A 22,187-nucleotide genomic window follows, 5' to 3' on the forward strand; every position below is an offset into this window, starting at 1 on the left:
GCTTTCAAATCTACAGCCTGGTTCTTATGTTGGAAACTTTCATAACGATATGATGAAAGTCTTGTTCTTACATTTTATTTATTTGATGTATTTGGTTAGTTCGTTACTGGAAAGCCGCTTCTTTCCTACAGAAATAAAATGCTGATAAACTTGTGTGACATGCAGCGAGTCATATATTTCAACTTTCTTATGAGATGCGGCTAACTTTAGAACTTGCTTTTGACTTTTCACCCGATTGCCACAACCACGTAGTAATTCTAGGAAGCCAATGACCACATTTTTCCTGGACTGTTGGTTTCCAGGCTTGTAGCTGAGAAAGAAGAAGATATACTTGTTCTTTATCACTTATTTTGCTTGAAAACAGCCTTCTGCACTTGGAGACTTATAATTTGCACCAATTGCCTGAAGTGCCACTGAATCAATACAAAGACTGTTAAGCCCCCGTTTTGAACCCTCTCGTTGAATTCAATGGGATTCACACTCTTCAAGTTGTAGATCCAAGTAAAGAAGGATGAAGTTGCTGTGAAAATGCATAAGTTTAAGTGGAACATGCTTCATTTTCTTTAAAGGTAAAAGGTAAAGGTTCCCCTTGCAGATACGTGCTAGTCGTTCCCAACTCTAGGGAGTGGTGCTCATCTCCGTTTCAAAGCCGAAGTGCCAGCGCTGTCCAAAGACGTCTCCGTGGTCATGTGGCCAGCTTGACTAAAAGCCAAAGGCGCACGGAACACTGTTACCTTCCCACCAAAGGTGGTCCCTATTTTTCTACTTGTATTTTTTACGTGTTTTTGAATTGCTAGGTCCCTAGAAGCTGGGACAAGTAACAGGAGCTCAACCCGTTACGCGGCGCTAGGGATTCGAACCGCTGAACTGCCGACCTTTTGATTGACAAGCTCAGCGTCTTAGCCACTGAGCCACCGCACCCCTCTAATTTTCTTTGCAGGGCTTAAATTCACTATCAAAATAATTTTTTAAAGACTTGGAATTCAAGCAGAGAGCCATATTTCAGGAATGGTAGAGGCTACACAAGGTTAATGTTTACTGCTGTTGCCTCCAAATTCAGGCTCCAGAGTTTGGCTTGATAAGAATGTGATCCCCGAATTAGAGAGGGCCATATAGGGCCAAATTATTTAATATGTTTTAAATTGTTTTTAAATTTTATGGATTTACGTATTTTATTGTGGCTGTGCACCGCCCTGAGTCCCTCGGGAGAAGGGCGGTATAAAAATTTAAATAATAAATAAATAAATAAAGAGAGAGAGAGAGAGAGAGAGAGAGAGAGACGGTTTAAACCAGGGGTCTCCAAACTTGGGAACTTTAAGACTTGTGGACTTCAACTTCCAGAATTCCCCATGCTGGCTGGGGAATTCTGGAAGTTGAAGTCCACAAGTCTTAAAGTTCCCAAGTTTGGAGACCCTTGCTTTAACCTTTGCAAAGGGGCTTCTTTGCCCCCCTGTAAATACAAATCACCAAGTCATTCGGGCAAAGCAAAACACCTTTATTAAAGAGGGGTGGGCAGTCAAGTCTTTTTACAGGGTACAGAAACAAATGATACATATGTTCAGTATATGTGATACGTCACTAAGCAAACGATCAAACAGTAAAAGACATGAATTGCATGTGAAGCTTGAACAATAGAAAAGACTGATCCTAGATAACATTCCACAATGTTTACGGGTCACATTAACTCTGTCCCAGATAGATTTGATATCTTTCTTGAAAGTATTCAAGGACTTTCCAAATAAGCTGTCTATTGTGTAGTAGTTGCTGAAAAAGCAAGTTCTCGCATACCAAAGAAATGGCCTTGACTAAGAAGGGGAAAATGTGCTTTCTTAAATTTGAAAAAAAGAGGCCCAAACTGCCATTGTTAAAATAGCTAATATCACCTTTTAAAATGCTAATAACAAAGCCTTAAATTTGAGGCAACAGGATCTAGGAAACAAAAGTTGGAATATTGTCCAGTCTTTCCATTCGATGGACTTTAACAGAATAGCAGAGTTGGAAGGGACCTTGGAGGTCTTCTAGTCCAACCCTCTACTCAGGCAGCAAACCCTATGCCCATGATGGCAAACCTATGGCACGTGTGCCACAGGTGGCACGCTGAGCCCTCTCTGCGGGCACGTGAGCCGTCGCCCAGCTCAGCTCCACCCCGCATGCGCGCTTGCCTCCTGCCGGCCAGCTAATTCTTGGGTCTCTGCCGCGCATGAAATGGGGGGTGGGGCACATGCGAGACATGTGTGTGTATGCTCACAGGGAGCCATGTGTGCATGCACGGAGGGCGGGAGCATGGGAGGGTGCGATGCACCCCCCCCCCCGCAGCCCATTTTGGGCCTAGCAGGCCTCCCTGCAGCCTCCTGGGACCAAAAACGGGCCACGGGGGAGTGCGTGCATACATGGGGGAGCCCGGGGGAAATCATGTGCGCATGTGCGGGGTGTGGGGGGGTGTCACATGCACATTGCATTATGGGTGCAGGCCAGTGGTGGGTTCCTCCCGGTTCGGTCCGGTTCGGCCGAGCCGGTAGCGGTGACAATATGACATCACCGAACCAGTTCTCCCCCCCCACGTTATTCTTACCTTTTATTTGGTCCCACCCCCAATCTATTGCTGCCTCCTGAGTCCCAGCTGATGACTAGAGGGAAAAAAACTGTTTAAACTCTTGCCGCGGGGCTTCAAAGGGCCGTCCTACAGCTGATCAGTGTTAAAAGCAAACAAATGAGTCGGGTCGTAAGTGCGAGGACCTTGCAGAAATGACTCTGACCAGCTAGCCACGCCCACCTAGTCACATGACCTCCAAGCCACACCCACAAAATAAGCCACACCCACAGAACCGGTAGTAAAAAAATTTAGAACCCACCCCTGGTGCAGGCACGCACACACGCGCTGTTGCACACTCACACACAGACTTTTGGCACGCGACGACAAAAAGGTTCGCCATCACTGCCCTCTGCCATTTCAGACAAATGGTTGTCCAGTCTCTTCTTAAAAACCTCCAGTGTTGGAGCACCTTCTGGAGGCAAGTCATTCCACTGATTAATTGTTCTCACTGTCAGGAAGATTTCTCCTTAGTTCTAGATTGGTTCTCTTCGTGATTAATTTCCATCCGTTGCTTTTTGTCCTGCCTTCAGGTGGTTTGGAAAATAGGCTGATTGCTATCATGTCGCCCCTTTAAGATGTGTGGCTGGTTGGGGAATTCTGGGAGTTGAAGTCCACACATCTTAAAGCTGTTGAAGTTGAGAAGGATTGTAGTGAAGAATCATTTGTTGATGGAGCAATTACATACTTGGGAATCAGAGTCTTGACGGATTTGGTTCAGGTCCACCTGAATTTATCCAGCCCTTACCGGCAGCCCAGTCCTGTTTTAATCTCCTTCTTTCTGACATCAGGCGTGAAAATGAACTGAAGCTGCACCATGATTGGCTGTGCTACCTGGCTCCCGAGATTGTGCGCGAGATGGCTCCCGGGAAAGGTGAAGATAAGCTGCCCTTCTCCAAAGCTGCGGATGTCTATGCTTTTGGGTAAGAACGAGGAAAGGTCATAGCAGGTGCTTCTTGTCAATGTCAGCCAAAATATCCTGTCTTTCTAGAAAAAAAGAGAGACATCTGGAAAAAGCTAAGCAGGTCTGGAATTGGTTAGCGCCTGGATGGGAGACAATCTGAAAGCCCCATATAGCCCATGTTTTAACTTGGCTAGGGAATTTTGAGAAAGACACAGTCAGTGCCTTGATGGCACTCCATATCATGCTCTGGAAAAATCATAATGTGTTGCACACCATCATGAATTCTAACCACTATGCCACCAGGTGCCACCAGGTGGCGCAGTAGTTAGAATTGCAGTATTGTAGGCAAACTCTGCCATCTATCAGGAGTTCGATCCTGACCAGCTCAAGGTTGACTCAGCCTTCCATCCTTCCAAGGTCAGTAAAATGAAGACCCAGATTGTTGGGGGCAATATGCTGGCTCTGTAAACCGCTTAGAGAGTGCTGCAAAGCACTGTGAATCGGTATATAAGTCTAAGTGCTATTGCTATTGTAGAGCAGGAAAACTAATCCCCCCCCCCAAAAATAATCCATGTACTGCTAATACTGTCATTGTAAGGACTTTAACTGGGTGAAATAGTACATCATAGGGCACGGGTCCTCAAACTATGGCCCGGGGGCCAGATATGGCCCGCCAAAGCCATTAATCAGGCCCGCGTGGGACCATGACGCTGCTCTGCCCACATCACTCCACCTACCCGCTGGCCCCCACCCACCTTCTGGAGGCCGAGGCCAAAAACGGGATGTGTGGAGGCCTCATGAGACCAAAAACGGACCCATTTTGGGCAGCAGAGTGGTACTGTTACCATCCCCGGCCTCCAGGGAGGGAGGGAGGGAGGGAGGGAGGGAGAGAGAGACACACAAGGGGGAGGGGAGTGAAGGGGAAGGGACACACACACACACAAACAGAAGTCCCTCTCCTACCCCCAAGGCAGCCACATCCCTTCACCAACCTGTTTTCCACCCCCAGGAGCATAACAAATTAAAGTTTAATTTGCGTGTATTGTTTAATGGACTGCTGAATTGGCCACACCCACCCAGTCACATGACCACCTAGCCACACCCAGCCAGCTGGTCCCGCCCCCCAACAGTCTGAGGGACTCTGAATTGGCTCCCTGTTTAAACAGTTTGAGGACCCCTGTCATAGGGCAATACTTTTTGAACCAAGTAGCTAAACGAGCTAAATTAGATGAGGACTCGTGTTCCCCGAGGAACTGAAATTTGGGGAAGCTGTAGCTGCTTCAGTGCGGCTGGGTTGCCGCTGCGGTCACGTGATTCTCACTTTCACTTAGCAGTTCTATGCAATTAAGCGTTGAAAATAGTTGAAAAAGGTGCCAACATGTTTTCAAAAATCTAGTGAAATATTTGCATACGTGGGTGTGAGTGTTAACCTGCGTTCACTGATTTTTATATTTTACATCTTGTGAAAATTAATTACATTTCAAAAGCCATGACATTTGAAAATTGCTGTTCCGGGAAATTTCAACTCTCTTGTCTCTTTTTTTTTAACGAAAAATAGTTTTTTCTCTCCAAGCATAGTCCCAATCATAGTACTGGTAGTCCTCAACTTACAACAGTTTGTTTAGGGACCGTTCAAAGACCCCGGCCCTAAGCCTGCCCCGGCTTAGGGCTGGGGTATCTGCGAGACCACCTTCTGCCGCCAATAGCCTCCCACCGACCGGTTCGCTCGCACAGAGAGGGCCTCCTCAGGGTGCCATCGGCCAGACAATGCCAGCTGGCAACCCCCAGGGGGAGAGCCTTCTCTGTGGCAGCACCTGCCCTCTGGAATGACCTACCCCCTGAGATACGCACGATATCAGACCTCCGGACTTTTCGTTGGGCCCTGAAAACACACTTATTCCATCTAGCCTGGCTGGCTTGATCCCATCCTCTCAGTTTTAATTGAATTCGGTTTTAATTGGGTTGTTTTAATTTTCGGGCCGAAATTATTTAATTGTTTTTTAAACTGTTTTTAAATTTTATATGCTATGTTTTATCTCGGCTGTACACCGCCCTGAGTCCCGCAGGAGAAGGGCGGTATAAAAATAAAATAAATAAATAAAAAATAAAAAAAATAAAAAAAGTTACAACGGCTCTGAAAAATGTGACTTATGACCATTTTTTGCACTTACGACCTTTACAGCATCTCCAGGGTCACGTGATCAAAATTTCAGATCATTTGCTTGGCAAATGGTTCATGTTTATGACCATTACAGTGTCCAAAGGTCTGTGATCACCTTTTGTGACCTTCTGATGAGCAAAGTCAAAGGGGAAGTCCGAGCACTTAACAACCAGGTTACTAACTTATCATCTGCAGTGATTCACTTAACAACTATAGAATAGAATAGAATACGTGTACAGCAATCTTCTCTAGCTTATGAAAACGCCAAGAGCATGTTGTCACAATACTGGTTTCCAAGTTTGCCTCCAGCTTTGCAACATTCAAAAACACCAGCCAGCATGACATTGGAACACCAGCAGAAAAGACACAAAAGCTTGTGTCACCTTCAGGATTCTATCAGCCCCAAAATTTAAAAAGATAACATTCATCCGGGTTGGCCTGGCATTTGATTTATTTAAACCCCACCTTTTATACAGAAGTTCAAGTGTTCACTCCAGTGGTGGGATTCAAATTTTTTTTACTACCGGTTCTGTGGGTGTGGCTTGGTGGGCGTGGCTTGGTGGGCGTGGCAGGGGAAGGCTACTGTAAAATCTTGATTCCCTCCCCACTCCAGGGGAAGGTTACTGCAAAATCCCCATTTCCTCCCAATCAGCTGGGACTTGGGAGGCAAAGAATATATGGGGGGGGGGCAGTCAGAGGTGGTATTTACCGGTTCTCAGAATTACTCAAAATTTCCGCTAGAGGTGGGTTTCAGCAGGTTCTGACCAGTTCTGGAGAACCGGTAGTGGAAATTTTGAGTACTTCGGAGAACCGGTAGTAAAAATTCTGACTGGCCCCGCCCCTATCTATTCTCTGCCTCCCAAGTCCCAGCTGATCAGGAGGAAATGGGGATTTTGCAGTAACCTTCCCCTGGAGTGGGGAGGGAATGGAGATTTTACAGTATCCTTCCCCTGCCACGCCCACCATGCTAAGCCCACCAAGCCACGCCCACAGAACCGGTAGTAAAAAAATTTGAAACCCACCACTGGGTGAAACCCACCTCTGATTCACTTCTATCTTCCAGCTAGAACATGCTGCTTCATGTGGCAGTCTGTTCCACTGGCTGATTTTAAAAGAGAATGAATGAATGAATGAATGAATGAATGAATGAATGAATGAATGAATGGATGGATGAATGCCTATTTGGTGACATGACTGTCAACATTGCAGACCTTCAACTTGGAACTGCTTTGCTTCTCAGGACCGTGTGGTACGAGCTCCAGGCCAGAGAATGGCCCTTTCAGAGCCAGCCAGCGGAGGCCTTGATTTGGCAGATCGGAAGCGGTGAAGGAATGAAGCACGTCCTGCAAGCGAGTAGCCTGGGGAAAGAAGTCGGGGTAAGTAGATATGACCAAACCTCAACGCCATGGAGTCCCAGAGTTTGATCCAGGAATCTTGGATCTAGGTGCTGCCGGGGCAACAGAGAGGAAGGATACGCTTCCCATTCATGTGTTCTGCCCTTGTCTCACGGATAAGGTGGGACTTGAATTTAAGTTCTCAATCACCCCAAGGAGCCTTGGGCACCCAAGTATGCCTACTTTTTATTAATTTGGATTATATCTCGCTTTTCATTTAAGAGCGCCATTCAAGGTGGCACACATTGTATTCTAACCCCTTTAAAATAATTAGCAATACACAGGAGTGGGATTCAAACATTTTAGCAACCGGTTCTCTGCCTGGTTGCTGGGTGGGTGTGGCCATGGTTAGCATGGCCTACTCGGCCTCCTGCACCACAGGGGCAGGGGGTGTTTTCACCCTTCCAAGGCTCTGGAGGCTTTTGTTGTGACCTAGGTCCAAGTAGTTATTACCAGACACAATCAGTCCTAAACAAACATATTTTATTAGAATAGCTGAGAATTACTTCATTCCCAGCTTAGTACAAATCAGTTCCAAAACATTCTTCATAAACAATCCTTCGGCCTTATCACCAACCTTTGTCTTCTTTGGCACCCTGCCAAAGGCCTTTCTTGGCAAAACCCCATGAAATTCAAAAGCAAGAGATGCCGACAAGAAACAAATGTAGCAACGTTGCTTTCCTACAAAGATCCCAAGAGCCGTTTTTAAGCCTTCTGGGAGGGGCCAATCATCTCCTGGCCTTACTCCTGAGTCGTGCTTTTTGCTTTAGCTGCTCTTGCCTTCTGGCAGTTCTGCGCATGCATGTACTAGGAACAGGCTCCTCCTGTTCCTCTGCCTCTCTGCTGCCCGACTCTGGAGGCTCCGGAGTCCACGCATCACTCCCAGATGGCCCTGGCCCCATTTCTGCCTCCGACGCAGAGCCCTCGTCCGGGCCTTCCCCAGACTCCAGAACTGGCCCATTGTCCTCCCCAAACTCCTCACTGTCCGACTCCGCTGCCAGCTCCGCAGGCTGCTGGCGGACCACAACAGCTTTCCTCAAGCCTCTGGGAGGGCGAAAACAGCCTCCTCCGGGCTCCGGACTTCCAGAACTTCTGGGAGGCCCATTTTTTGCCCTCCCAGAGACTCCGCGCGGGCACTGCACTTACCTGGCATCCAAAACAGGCCACGTGGAGACTCCTGGAAGGGGAGGGGTGGGAGGGGAGGGGCCACCCAGTCCTTGCAACTACTGATTCGGTGAACCAGATGTAAAATTAGCATCCAATTCGCCCGAACCGGTCTGAACCAGCTGAATCCGACTCCTGGCAATACAGGTAGTCCTCACTTAAATGATCAGTCACTTAGCAACCAGTGAAAGTTACCACAGACCCCTCCCCCAAAGTATTTATGACCCAGTTCCAGAGTTCCAACAGTGGCACTCCCCCACAGTCACCTGACTTACATTTCAGGTGTTTGGCAACTGGCTCGCCATTATGACCAGTTGCCGTATTCTGCAGTCATGTGATGCGATTAAGACTTTTTATTTATTTTTTTTGCCAGAAAGGGTGCATTGACTTGCTTAACAACTGCCATGTTCAGTTAATCATTGTGTTTGTTTTATGACTGCTGTACTCACTTAATGGCTGCTGCAAAAAAAAAAAAACCTAAATTCAGATCAGTCGTATAGGTGCCCCAATTGACAACCATCATGACTTACAAAAAAAATGCCAGGCTCCATAAGTTGAGGACTAGCCGTAGGTTCTCCTTTTTCACCCCAACCAGTTTCCCAGGATAGTGACTTCTCCTGCCTGATACCTGAACCTCCCCTTCCCCTTGGGTGGGCTCATGTCAATTTTTCTAACCACCTGCAGCAGATGACAGATTATACAAGAGATGCAAGAAGAGATACAATATGCTTGATACCTGTGCAATTGGGGGCCCTGTTTTCGGTATCCAATTCATCAGAATAACAGAGTTGGAAGGGACCTTGGAGGTCTTCTAGTCCAACCCCCTGCTCAAGCAGGAAACTGTTGTGGTCTGCCAGCAGCCTGCGGAGCTGGCAGCGGAGTCGGACAGTGAGGAGGCTGGGGAGGAACATGGGCCAGTCCTAGGGGAAGGCTCGGATGAGGGCTCTGCATCGGAGGCAGAGATGGGGCCAGGGCCATGCACAGACTCCGGAGCCTCTAGAGTCGGATATCAGAGCGGCAGAGGAACAGGAGAAGCCTGTTCCTAGTGCATGCATGTGAAGAGCTGCCAGAAGGCAAGAGCAGCTAAAGCAAAAGGGATGACTTGGGAGTAAGGCCAAGAGATGATTGGCCCCTCCCATAAGGCTTAAAAGAGGAGCAAAGGCACGTGGGCCCTTTGCAGGAAAGCAACATTGTTAATTCTGTTCCCAGTCAGCATCTGTGTTTATTTCTGGACTCCGTGTGGCTTTGCCAAGTAGGTCTTTGGCAGAGTGTCAGGGGACATAAAGGTTGGTGATTATCCCGAAGGACTTCTCCCGAAGGACTTTTTGCAACTAATTGGGACTCAGCTGTGAATGAACGTAATTCACAGCTGTTGCAATAAAAGAGGTTTTTGGGACGACTTGGGTGTTTTAATGACTCAGGAAGCCTAGGTCACAACAGAAGCCCTATACCAGGAGTGTCAAACTCAAGGCGTGCAGACTGGATCCAGCCCATGGGGTGCTTAGATCTGGCCCATGAGGCCACACTGGAAACACCGAAGGACTGGCCCACGGTGCCTCTGCCTGCTCAATGTCACTCGCACCCCTCCCAAACTCCGTTTTTGGTGCAATGACCTCCTGCAGCGCTCTGCCAGCAAAAATGGAGGTCAGGAGGGCCGCACATAGCTCTCCCGAGCTCCGTTTTCACTGGCAGAGCACGGCAGGAGGCCTTTTCAGCCAAAAACGGAATCTGGGAGGGGTGTCCCAACACGAGTGATGTCAAGCTGGCCACGCCCACCCCAGCCACATCCACCCGGCCCCCGAGGTCAAACAGAACACGGATGCGACCCTCAATGCAATCGAGTTTGACACCCCTGCCCTATACCATTCCAGACAAGTGGCTTTCTAGTCTCTTCTTCATTAATGCCTGTATTTGTAGACACAACAGAGCCGGAGATCTGCAACTAAATTCAATCTATAAATCTCGAGGTCTAACCTATGGCTTTACAGTTCCTTCCAAGTCAGGCTGGTTAAAAGCAGCTCTTAGAAGTCGCCATCTTCAAACTGACCATTGCCACACAGGATTATAGATGTTGTAATGCAATTTATTTGGGCAGCTTGCAGTTAACCCAGACTACGTTTTAAACCTTGTACAGTTTGGGCTCTTCGTAATCGAATGGCTTTCTTTTCCAAGGATGCTGTGGGTTAATTTTTTTTTTTAAAAAAAAAAAGATTATTGTCATCTTGTAGGAAATCCTCTCGGCGTGTTGGGCTTTTGATGTGGCTGAGCGGCCCAGCTTCACCCTCTTGATGGAAATGCTTGAAAAATTGCCAAAGCTTAACCGGAGGCTTTCTCACCCGGGACACTTCTGGAAATCAGCTGAGTATGTATTGTCTCTCCTTGTCTCGTCTATTTCCAAAAATTGCATTTTATTAGGCTTTTGATTGATGAACAAATGAGAGATGGTCCCAGGGCAGCAGGTTTGATAGACATATTTATTATAACGTATCAATTGTGTGTGTTTCCTAAATAAAGCGGCTATTTAATAAAATGGAACTTCTTTAAACAAATCATATCATCCAACATTAAATTTGCCTCCTCTGTTCTCCTCCCACCACACTTTTTCTTTCACTTTCATTTGTTCTCAGAGTGAATATGACTGTGCCAAGACAGATTTTTTCCAAGGAGTGTTGTGCTGTTTAAAAAATAATTTTTTAATACCTGAAGCTAGCTGGTTGAATTGTTGACAGGCAGGCAGGAAGAAAGGGAGAGAGGGAGAGAGGAGGAAGGACATGGGAGAAGGAAAGAAGGAAGGAAGGAAGGAAGGAAGGAAGGAAGGAAGGAAGGAAGGAAGGGAGGGAGGGAGGGAGAGAGAAAAAAAAGAGATAGAAGGAAGGGTGGAGAGAGAGAAAAAGAGAGAAGGAAGGAAGGCAGGAAAGGAGAGAGAAAAAAGGGAAGGAAGGATGGAAAGAGAAAAAGAGAGAGAAGGAAGGAAGGAAAGGAGAGAGAAAAAGAGAGAAGGAAGGAAAGAGAAAGAAAAAGAGAAGGAAGGAAGGAAGGAAGGAAGGAAGGAAGGAAGGAAGGAAGGAAGGAAGGAAGGAAGAAGGGACATGGAAGAAGGGAGGAAGGCTGTCTGACTAGGGAATTCTGGGAGTTGAAGTCCATGTATTGTAAAGTTGCCTATCAATCTTATGTACAATGCACATAAAAGAACAACCAGAGCTTCGGCTGCCATCTTGACTTTTGAGACATCCCTGAAGCCTAGACAGAAGCCCTCCTAGCCAAAACGCAGGCAGCCATATCCGTCTTACAGGTAGTCCTCGATCTGCCACCATTTGTTTAGTAAGTTGCAACGACACTGAAAAAAAGTGACAATCAGTCCTCGCGCTTACAACCGTTGCAGCATCCCTATGGTCCTGTGATCGCCATTTGCAACCTTCCCAGCCAGCTTCTGACAAGCAGAGTCCATTGGGGAAGCTGGATTCGCTTAATGCCTGCCTGATTCACTTAACAACTGCAGAACTTTGTCAAGGCAAAAGCAGTTGTAAAATCGGGTGCAACTCGTTTAACAACCGCTTTGCTTAACAATAGAAATTCTGGTCCCAGAATTTGTGATTGTAAGTCGAGAACTACCTGTAATCCCCTTTTCTCATGCTGCTAACCAATATTGTGGCACCTGATGAAATATGAGAAACATGCATCTCACCCCCCCAAAAAAATATCTTCCCTGCACCATTGAAACATTATACTTGCTTCTGAACTTCCCATCATCTCAAATGGCGATCCATTTAACAATCACAACAAAAAAATAAAAGTCACAAAATCAGGCACAGTCACGTGGTGACCCACTTAATGACTGACATGTTTTATGATGGTAATTCTGGACTCAATTATAGTCGTAAGGCGAAGGACTACCTGTCCTCTTTTCATTTTCAGGATCTTTCATAGAATCCTAAGATCTAGTTATGTTAATCACTTCGGAAGAAACCTAGGAGTTCTTTTTCCCCCCAAGAATTTTATTAATAATTTCATAAATGTATTAATTTCACAAGATAAATGGAAAATAACCGTAAAGATAAGAGGAAAGTGGGTGGGGAAAGGAGAAAAAAAGGAGAAAGAGAAGTGTAGGGCAAAGAGGCAGAGGGGAAAAAGGCATTAACTTTCAACTTTTTTCAGCGCAGTCAAGTACAAAAGAGTTTGTACTTGGAGTTCTTTCCCAGAGCAAAAAAAAAACCACAAAACAACAACCCTCAGACCATCCAAGGCCCCCATTTCTGTGGGATCAGTTCCACTGGTGGTATTCAGCCTCTGGTGAATATTCTCCGAACCGGTAGCGGAGATAGCGGGTGGGCCTGCCTACCTGCCCTGGCGTAAAGACGTCCTGTTTAGCCACATTTTCGAGGGTGGGCACATGCGTGGAAGGCGCACACACAAAGCACATGCGCAAAAGGCCAAGCACGTGTGTGGAAGGTGCGCGCACGCGCGACGAACCAGTGGTAAGAATATGATTAGCTCAGTTGTCCACAAAGGTGTTTTTTTCATGAGGCAACTGGACTTTCTGGTTTTTCTTTGAAGACGTTTCTCTTCTCCTCCAAGAAGCTTCTTCAGCTCTGACTGGATGGTGGGAAAATCAATCAGAGCCACTTCAGCTTCTTGGAGGAGAAGTGGAACGTCTTCAGAGAAAAAAACAGAAAGTCCAGTTGCCTCATGAAAAAAACACCTTTGGGACAACCATGACTTGGATGATTGAGAAGCTCCATAGACCAGGGGTCTCCAACCTTGGCAACTTTAAGCCTGACGGACTTCAACTCCCAGAATTCTCCAGCCAGCAAAGCTGGCTGGGGAATTCTGGGAGTTGAAGTCCGCCAGGCTTAAAGTTGCCAAGGTTGGAGACCCCTGCCATAGACGATGGAGTTCAGTTAGGAAAATGAGCTCTGAGGGGCCAAACACACAAATCTCTTTTTTTTTTCCCCTGTGCTTCTGACCTTCAAACCTTTTTTTGACTGTGAACTAACTCTCTTCCCTTTTTGTGTGTCTTCCTTCTACTTTCTCTCTTACAGGTTGTAGCTCCTGGCGCAATAGCTGAATTTCCTCTTGCATGAGCACTTGTGACTAATCCACCCAGCAGCTCGGACCTTGCGCTCACCGTTTCCATTTTTAACCCTTGAGTGCCCGCCCCCCTGGCTCCCCGATGCTGCTAACGGTTCCTTCTTCCGTCCCGCCTCTTTTCTTGGTGTGTGGGCTGCTCATGTGAAGTGACCTGTCTGTTAAGAACTCTTTGCCTCTCTATTAACACTGAACTTAAGAGGAATTTTTTTTCCACTTCTCCACCCATCCGCCCCTTGCTCCTTGGAGCAACTCACCTGCCAGATTCCTCACTCCCCCCACTCTTCCAGTGCTTTCTCTGTTACTCTCTCTCTCTCTCTCTGTACTCCTATCACCAGCCTGGTCTGCAAGGTGTAAGCAAAACACAAAATGAAAAAAAAACAACAACATTGTGTGCTTGTCTTTTGTAGGCAAGTTTTAAAATAAAGACACATTGAACTGTAGTGTGCATTTGACTTCCAGCAAGAGAGACATTAAAAAAAAACAAAAAACGGGGGTTCATTCTTCCATAACAGCTCCAGTGGGGCTAATTAGAAATGTATAAATTTTTATCCCACCCAGCCAGGGGATGAATTAAGACTGAGTCTTAAAAAAAAACAAAAACAAAAACAAAAAACCCTGAACTGATGAGTAATTGTAATAAGTGCTGAGTTGGCTAATTTTTCATGGTGTCAAAAGTGGTATATCTTTGCATGTTTCAAAGGCGATGGCATCACTTCCGTTGTCTTTTTAGAATATATTGTATACTTTTCCTGTTTATCACTTTAATGTACGTATATTCTGCCTTTCCATAAATGGAAGAAGCGTTAGCGCATGCATGAAAGAGAAAGAAGGAGAAAGAGGATTGTGCTTTGTATTTATTTGTTTATTTATTTGTATTAAAAGCCAGAACATTTTTAAATGGCTGTCCGGTTGAAATGGGAACAATAGTTTCATGGGGTATTTGAACATGAAGTCATTTTACTGATTTTACAGTGTAGTCCTATTTATGTTATGCATTGTCCTTGGTGCTCTCTGGGCTTGATTGTTTGCTTGCAGACATTTCGTGACCTGACTAGGTAACATCATCAGTGCTAGTGAGTGTGGGGTTTGGTGCCTTTTTATGTACAATTACTTGTCCTACCGGTGCAGGTTGGGATGTGGTTTTCTCCTTGGTAGTTCCTTGATTAGACCAGGGGCCTCTAACCTTGGCAACTTTAAGACTTGTGGACTTCAACTCCCAAAACTGGCTGAGGAATTCTGGGAGTTGAAGTCCACAAGTCTTAAAGTTGCCAAGGTTGGAGACCCCTGGATTAGACTATTGTTTTTTGGTTGATTGCTTGTGTTGTGTTAATTCTTGCTTATCTGGGTGTTGATTGCTGGAGAGGATGTGTACTGGTCTTTTTGTGTCTTTCTTAATGGTTTTATTGTCTCTTGAATGGTGTGTAAATGTGCTTTATTTCTATGTGTCTGTTGAGGGCTGAACAGGGAGGAAATCCCACACTCACTAATACTGATGATGTTACCTAGTTGGGTTACGAAATATCGGCAATTAACAAGCACATTCAGAGAACATCAAGGACTCCGCAGTTCATTCTGAACTCCCGACTTATCCAAATGCATTTATGTCTTTTTTTAAAATAAGCAACAAATCATGTTTCAACGGTTCCAAATGTTTCAAGCCATGGCATTTTTCCTTTATGGAAATCTCATAGCAGAAAGCAGTGGAGAGATTAATTATTCCTGTTTGGCTAATCAATTGCAGAAGGAATTGAATTGATGATAAGATGCCTTAGAGCAGGGGTCACCAACCTTTCAGACTTCAGGGACCACTAAATTCATAACTGTAAATGCCGCAGACCACTAATATGAATTTTTAAAAAGATAAATAGTATTTAGTGCAATATAAAAAATGCAAATAATTTTTCTGCGGACCACCAAAATTTTCTCATGGACTACCAGTGGTCCATGGACCACTAGTTGGTGACTGCTGCCTTAGAGCATGGGAAACTCTGGGTCTTCCAATTCCAGCTTTTCTTCTGTAAAGGATCTCAAAAGGAAAGGCCTACAGTCCGATAGCTAGAAAGGCCCTGGGTTTCATTCATTGCAAGAGCCTCGGTGGTGCAGCAGACTAAGTGCTGTTAAGTGCTAGCATTTAGCTGCCAGTGCCTGCAATTACTGCAAGTTCAAATCTCACCAGGCTCAAGGTTGACTCAGCCTTCCTTCCTTTCGAGGTAGGTAAATTGAGGACCCGGATTGTGGGGGCAATAAGCCAGCTTTGTATAGAACAATACCGCTTGGGGGGGCCCGAAAGCCCTAATAAGCAGGTATATACATTGTAAGCCGCCCTGAGTCTCCGGAGAAGGGCGGCATATAAATTGGACTAATAATAAATAATAATAATAATAATTCCACTTAGCCTTCCAAATACCCAGGCTACATTTTTTCATAGACAATAGTGAGCAAAGCATCAGAAGAGAATTACCCAGCTAAATCCAAAATCTTTCTCTGTGTTTATATATATATATATATATTAATTTGATTTATATGCCGCCCGTCTCCGGAGACTCAGGGCGGCTTACAATGCGTTAAGCAATAGCCTTCATACTTTTGTATATTTTATACAAAGTCAGCTTATTGCCCCCACAAACTGGGTCCTCATTTCACCTACCTTAGAAAGGATGGAAGGCTGAGTCAACCTTGAGCCTTGGAGAGATTCGAACCAGCAGAAATTGCAGGCAGCTGTGTTAATAACAGGGTGCACTAAACCACTGTACTATCAAGGCTCTTAAATGTGGTTTAGTCCATATTTAAACGTGGCCCATAAAAATAACATCCGACACACGATTTCCTTTCATAGTACAGCTAGTCCTCGACTTACAATTGTAAAACAGCCTGGAATTTCCATCACATGTCATGATGGCATGAAGCTGTGGAATCCACATAACCAACTTAATTGTATAATATTCCCCACCCCCCAGATCATTAAGTGAATGTGGCAGTTGTAAACCGAGCTCTGCAGTCATTAAGCAAATACTGCAGTCATTAGGTGAACCCATTGTCAGCAATGGGTGCTTTTTGCTGGAAACCAAAAAAACCAAAGCCAGCAAAAAAAAGTTGTAAGTGATGTGACTGAGGGGTCCTTGGTGCTCTCTATACTTGCTTGTTTTCTTGCCGAAATTTCATTACCCTAACTAGATAACATCATCAGTGCTAGTTGATGTTACCTAGTTTGGGTAATGAACAGGGGTGAAATCCAAAACTTCTCCCTACCAGTTCTGTGGGTGTGGCTTGGTGGGCGTGGCAGGGGAAGGATATTGCAAAATCTCCATTCCCTCCCCACTCCTGGGGGAAGGATATTGCAAAATCTCCATTCCCTCCCCACTCCTGGGGCCAGCCAGAGGTGTATTTGCTGGTTCTCCGAGCTACTCAAAATTTCCGCTACCGGTTCTGCAGAGCCTGTTAGAACCTGCTGGATTTCACCCCTGGTAATGAAATGTCGGCAAGAAAACAAGCAAGCTCAGAGAGCACCAAGGACCCCACATTTCAACCCTGAGCCCCAAATTTTCTCCTTTATGGCTTGTGCGACTGCCGAATGCTGCAAATGGCCATTGATGCAGCCCAGTTACTGAGTACCCAAAATGCAATCACCTGACTGGCAGGTGGGGGGACAGCCATCAGATCTGTGAACCTGTCTTGTCATAACTTAGAACAGTCTTCTGGGAAAGAGTTCACTTTAGGACCACGGTGGTTGCTTAACGACCTTCCCCCCCAAAAAAGGTAATAAAATTGCAGCAGTGGATGCACCTGTTTTATGACTTGTCACAATGTGTGATAGTTAATTGGGAGGCTCAAATAAGGTTGAGTCCTTTTGTCAAGACCAAAAAGTGCCCTAAGACTCACAAATACTTTAGAGTGGCCCTTCTTGTAGGACAGGGATATGAATGAGGTTCTCTTAGGCTGAAAAATTATTTTTTAATGAGAAAACGCAATGGGAGAAAATCCCTAGTTGTTCCAAAATATTTGAAGTGCACGCACATTTTATATAGGAGCGCCTCAATGTCTTGCTTTCTGTGTTGGAAATTAGAATCAATTTGTTCATTTGGCATTTCATTTTACAGTAGAAATTAACATGTAACTGTTTTAATTTCCTTTCCTCCCCACTCCCCATTCTCCTCCTCCATTTCCTCCTTCAGCCTTAACAGTAGCAAAATGGTTATCCGTTTTGAACGATTTGCTCTGGGAGATCTGGAATCCAGTAATCAAAAGATATAGCTTGCTGTGTTTTAATGATCCTTGGCTCCTGGTTTTGGTTTCCCCCCACCCCCCTCTGTGCCATTCACACACCTGGGAAAAAAAACCTGCCTGCGATCTTAAAACGGAAAGATCCCAAAAGTTACGGAAGGAGAAGATGGCGAGTCCTCCCCGCCCAATATGGATGTTTGATGTGTTTGCTTAAGTCAGAGGCTTCCTTTTTGAAATGTTTACATTTGGATGACTTTTTTTTTTCTCTGTGTGGATTAACGGTTAATAATAAACATGATAAAAAGGTGTCTTTTTTAAAAAAAAAACCCACCACCACCACCATCAACACCACCACCAAGCATTTTCACTAGCACTTTTCTTATTTCAAAATTATTCGGGCAGTATTTAACGGTTACAAATCTGGGTTTTGTTGATCAAGAAGCAAAAGTTTTGAATGTTGCGTTGAAAAAGGACTTTTTGATAGGTCTTGAGGGACAGCATGGTAGCATCTAAGCCTGGGTGGGGAACTATGGCCCCCTTTATGACTTGTGGACTTCAACTCCCAGAATTCCTGAGCCAGCCGGCTCAGGAATTCTGGGAGTTGAAGTCCACAAGCCATAAAAGGGGCCATAGTTCCCCACCTCTGACCTAAGCTGTCTGCAGGGCCCAGTTTCACTCCTCCAAGGAGCCTTCCAAGTTTGGAGGAAGGCCTGGAAAATTGCAGGGCCCCTTTCTTCCCAGCCAACCTGCAGTTTGAAAGCTTTATAATCCTACTGGGTAGACAGGACCTCTGAGCATGTATGTGCATCTCTGAAGCTGCCCAATGGAAAATGAGCATCAAATAGAATAAGATGCCCTAAAAGCAGGGGTGGGCAACTGTGGCCCTTTTACAATCTGTGGACTTCAACTCCCAGAATTCCTGAGAGAGCTTGGCTGTCTCAGGAATTCTGGGAGTTGAAGTCCACAGGTTGTAAAAGGGCCACAGTTGCCCACCCCTGCCCTAAAGCCATTTTACCTGGAGACCTGAGATAAGCTGTGGCTCTGTACCTTTGAAAATCGCCATCTTACCTTTTATCTTTGTAAAGAAGAATTCCCTCAGATTGCGTTGGGTGTTGGTGACCAGGGGCATTCCAGTCATTTATTATTATTTTTTTACAACAAATTAAAAGCGGGTTACTATCAATTTCCGGAATCTCGTTAAACCACCCAATCCCTATCTTTGTGATCTGTATTCTAAGTTTTTTTTTCAGATTTTGTAAACCACCACTTATCGGATGCAGATTGGAAGCAGAGTTTCTCATACACGAGAGGGCAGGAATGGGAAGGGGAGTAAGGTAATTGTGTGTGCATGTGTGCAGTTCTTGCACACTTCTACACAGCTACCACCCTGTCCCAAGTAATGACTACTTAATCTGAATAGAGAAACCTATAGAATCTAGATTCTGTATTGTTAGACTCTAGATCCCATCATCCTGGGCCTCTTGACAAGAGGGATAACAGTCTGTTCATCCAGGTTTGCAGTAACATGCTTCAATCCTATTCGTAACCATGATCTAAACCCATGTTTCCCCTGCCCCCCTCGTGAAGGAATGGAAGCCCTGTTTATTCAGAACTGCCCTTTTTATGAACACAATAAATATTAAACAAAGTATATTGCCTTTAGATTAATCTGGACCCAACTCTTAGGTCATTGGTGCAATGTTCTTTTCTTTCTCCTTGTTTCTGAAATATTCTTTCGATTTAACATTCAGAAACAGAGAACAGAAGTAATATAAGTGGTATAAACATTCTTTTCCGATCTCTCTGATCATTGAAACATGGAGAATAAAAATTGGAATGGTGGTCTGGATAATGGGAAATGGGTGGTTCACTGGTGACATTATGGGCTCAGTCCACTTTTGACATTAAAACATCACACCTTGGCAACTTTAAGACGTGTGGACTTCAGCTCCCAGAAATCTCGAGCCAGCCATGGGAATTATGGGAATTGAAGTCCACAAATCTTAAAAGCTGCCAAAGTAAAGAAATACTGACCTGAGGTTACAAGACATCTCCCTCTGACTGTCTCTGCCTGCCAGTTCCTTAAAAAGTTGCCTGCAAATTATGATTATTATTTTTAAATATGCCAGGAAGGAAAATTACAAAATACAGAAGAGAATTCATATTAGTTGCAATTATTATAATAAACAATAAAATTAAGGTTATTTGCTCCACTGAATTCCTGTGTCCTGGTTCTTGTGACAGCCGGAATTAAGTGTGATTCCTCCCCTAAAATCTCTACTTTCAATACAGATTCTACTCTTATAAACCACTTCTGTTTACACTGTTACATATCCAGATGCATCTGCCAGCAAGTAAGAGAATGACTCACATTTTCCCCTCATCTAAGGTAAAAGGAATTTTTCACAGGAACACACATGCACAAAACAAATCAAGGAAAAAAAACTGCTATCATTTGTTAATTACTCTTTTAATGCTGATTGTAAGAAAATGAATTAGCACTGTGAGGTTATGTCTTTCTGGTTCTTTTTAAAGGGAAGCACATCTGTACATCAAGAGTCTCCCTAGTCACAATTTAAACCCTGTACGTAAACTTTTAAGTCTGTAATATTGGAGAAAATTTACTTTTCCCCCCCCTAAATGTAAACTTTGTACAGTAAATACACACGTCTATATATAAATATATATATAAATATATAAATACTTTCTATCAACTAAGTTTGTCTTCTGAAATGGCTATTAATTTAATTTAAAAATGGTTAGTATTAACAAAGAGTTCTGTATTGTTTTTTTCAGCGGTTGAGAAGGAAAAAAAAAGTCTGAAAAAGAACATTCTGTGCTAATGAAATTCTGAATATTTTAGAGTTTCTTTAAGTGAATAAAATTTTGCTCTGGATGAAACACCTGATGTGATGGCATTTTTTTTTACAAAAATAATGCTGACCATTGCTGTGGCTTTGGGATGTAACTAAAATATAACTTGGGTTAGGATAACTATAATTGGGAGTTGGCGGTTCTGTAGAAAACATCAGATGTTTTTCAGCCATTCCTGAAAAAGGAGCTGCTACCTTTTTCTTACCTTCTGCAAAAATACTAACTTTTTAGAGCTTTGGGAGGGGGGATCCAAGGTGGTGGCATAGAGGGCAAATGACATGTGTTTTGTGATACCACAGGTGAAATAACACAACTTCTGTTTTCACAGCCAACCTCATGATACAAATGATACAATCCCATGGAAGTTATTTCGATACACATATCATTATCAGACACCATTTGAGTGGTGGGATTCAAATAATTTAACAACCGGTTCTCTGCCCTAATGACGGGCTAGGTGGGCATAGCCATGGTGGGCGTGGCCAGGGGTGTGACAGGTGGTACTCGGCCTCCTGCACCCAGCTGGTAGCAAAAACAACACTGGGGGGTGGGGGGATGCCTCCCTGTAGCTTCCTGGGAGCGAAAACAGGCCGCTGGGTCAGGGTCTAGGAGGCCTCCGTGCACTTACCTGGGAGCCAAAATGGGGTGCGTGGGGACTCCTGGAAGGGGCGGGGCCAGCCAGCAATTTAACTACCGGTTTTCCCAAACCGGCTGAATCCCACTATTGCATTGTATGGATATTTCTAGATATGAGCTGTGGTGGCACAGTGGTTAGAATGCAGTATTGCAGTTTGACTCTGCCGATTGCTAGGAGTTCAATCCTCTTTGGCTCAAGGTTGACTCAGCCTTCCATCCTTCCGAGGTCGGTAAAATGAGGACCCAGATTGTTGCAGACTCTGCAAACTGCTTAAGAGTATGCTGTAAAACACTATGAAGCAGTAGTAAATCCAAATGCTATTGCTATTACTATATCTACAAGCCTGAAGACAGAGATGGCCCAAGAGAGACATTGTTATGCTTAAATTTCCAAACCCTTAAAAATAATCCTTTGGCAAACATTTCTGAATGAACTGAACAGTTGTAGCATGAAACAGAACTATTGTGGTCCGCCAGCGGCCGGCGGAGCTGGCAGCAGATTCGGACAGTGAGGAGGTTGGGGAGGAACATGGGCCGGTCCTGGAGTCTGGGGAAGGCTCTGATGAGGGCTCTGCATCAGAGGCAGAAAGGGGGCCAGAGCCGTATGCCAGTTATCAGCTGCCTTTGGAGTCAGACATCAGTGAGGCAATGTTCCCAGTGTGCGCAGGCTCAGAGTTGCCAGACGAAGGGAACAGCTAAAGAACAAGGGTCGACTTGGGAGTAAGGCCACAGGTGGATGATGAACGGCCCCTCCCAGAGGGAATAAAAGAGGAGCAAAAGGGGAGTGGAGTTTGCAGGAGACAATTAGTTTACCTAATTGGTTTATGACTCTCCGAAACTCCTTGCCAAGTTTTGAAGATGTCAGCCTGGCAGCTTATCAGCCAAGCCAGATAAGGTCTGTGACTATAAATTCTCCCTTAAAAGACTTGGCTGAATGAGAGAAATTCACTGTTCGTTTAATAAAAGAAGTTTTGTCGGGACCAGGATTCTGCTTCGTGCTTTTTGGGGAAGCCTAGGTCAGAACAAGGACGACTAAAATGTACCTTATGCTCAAGTGATCCTCTTTGTAGTTCCTGGGGGCCTTTCAAAGTGGCCAAGGACAAAAACATTAGTCCTTTTTTTAACATTTATATACACATAAGACGTCCATTTGTC

The 22,187-nt window shown here is 44.9% G+C and overlaps 1 protein-coding gene across 2 annotated transcripts in view; it reads left to right on the top strand.

The window, feature by feature from the left end:
• The window catches only part of KSR1 (kinase suppressor of ras 1), an 84,878-nt gene extending 66,776 nt beyond the window's left edge, over window positions 1-18,102 (top strand). For both annotated transcript variants that reach the window (XM_070932040.1, XM_070932039.1), the window contains 4 exons: window positions 3,382-3,513; window positions 6,896-7,031; window positions 10,442-10,575; window positions 17,474-18,102. In XM_070932040.1, the coding sequence (XP_070788141.1) occupies window positions 3,382-3,513; window positions 6,896-7,031; window positions 10,442-10,575; window positions 17,474-17,552 (481 nt within the window). In that variant the 3' untranslated portion in view covers window positions 17,553-18,102. The remainder of the gene's footprint in view (window positions 1-3,381; window positions 3,514-6,895; window positions 7,032-10,441; window positions 10,576-17,473) is intronic.
• Window positions 18,103-22,187: the final 4,085 nt, after the last annotated feature.

Source organism: Pituophis catenifer, unplaced genomic scaffold (assembly GCF_029215685.1).
Source record: "Pituophis catenifer annectens isolate HBS135680 unplaced genomic scaffold, rPitCat1.0.hap2 SCAF_1, whole genome shotgun sequence".
Lineage (NCBI taxonomy): Eukaryota > Metazoa > Chordata > Lepidosauria > Squamata > Colubridae > Pituophis > Pituophis catenifer.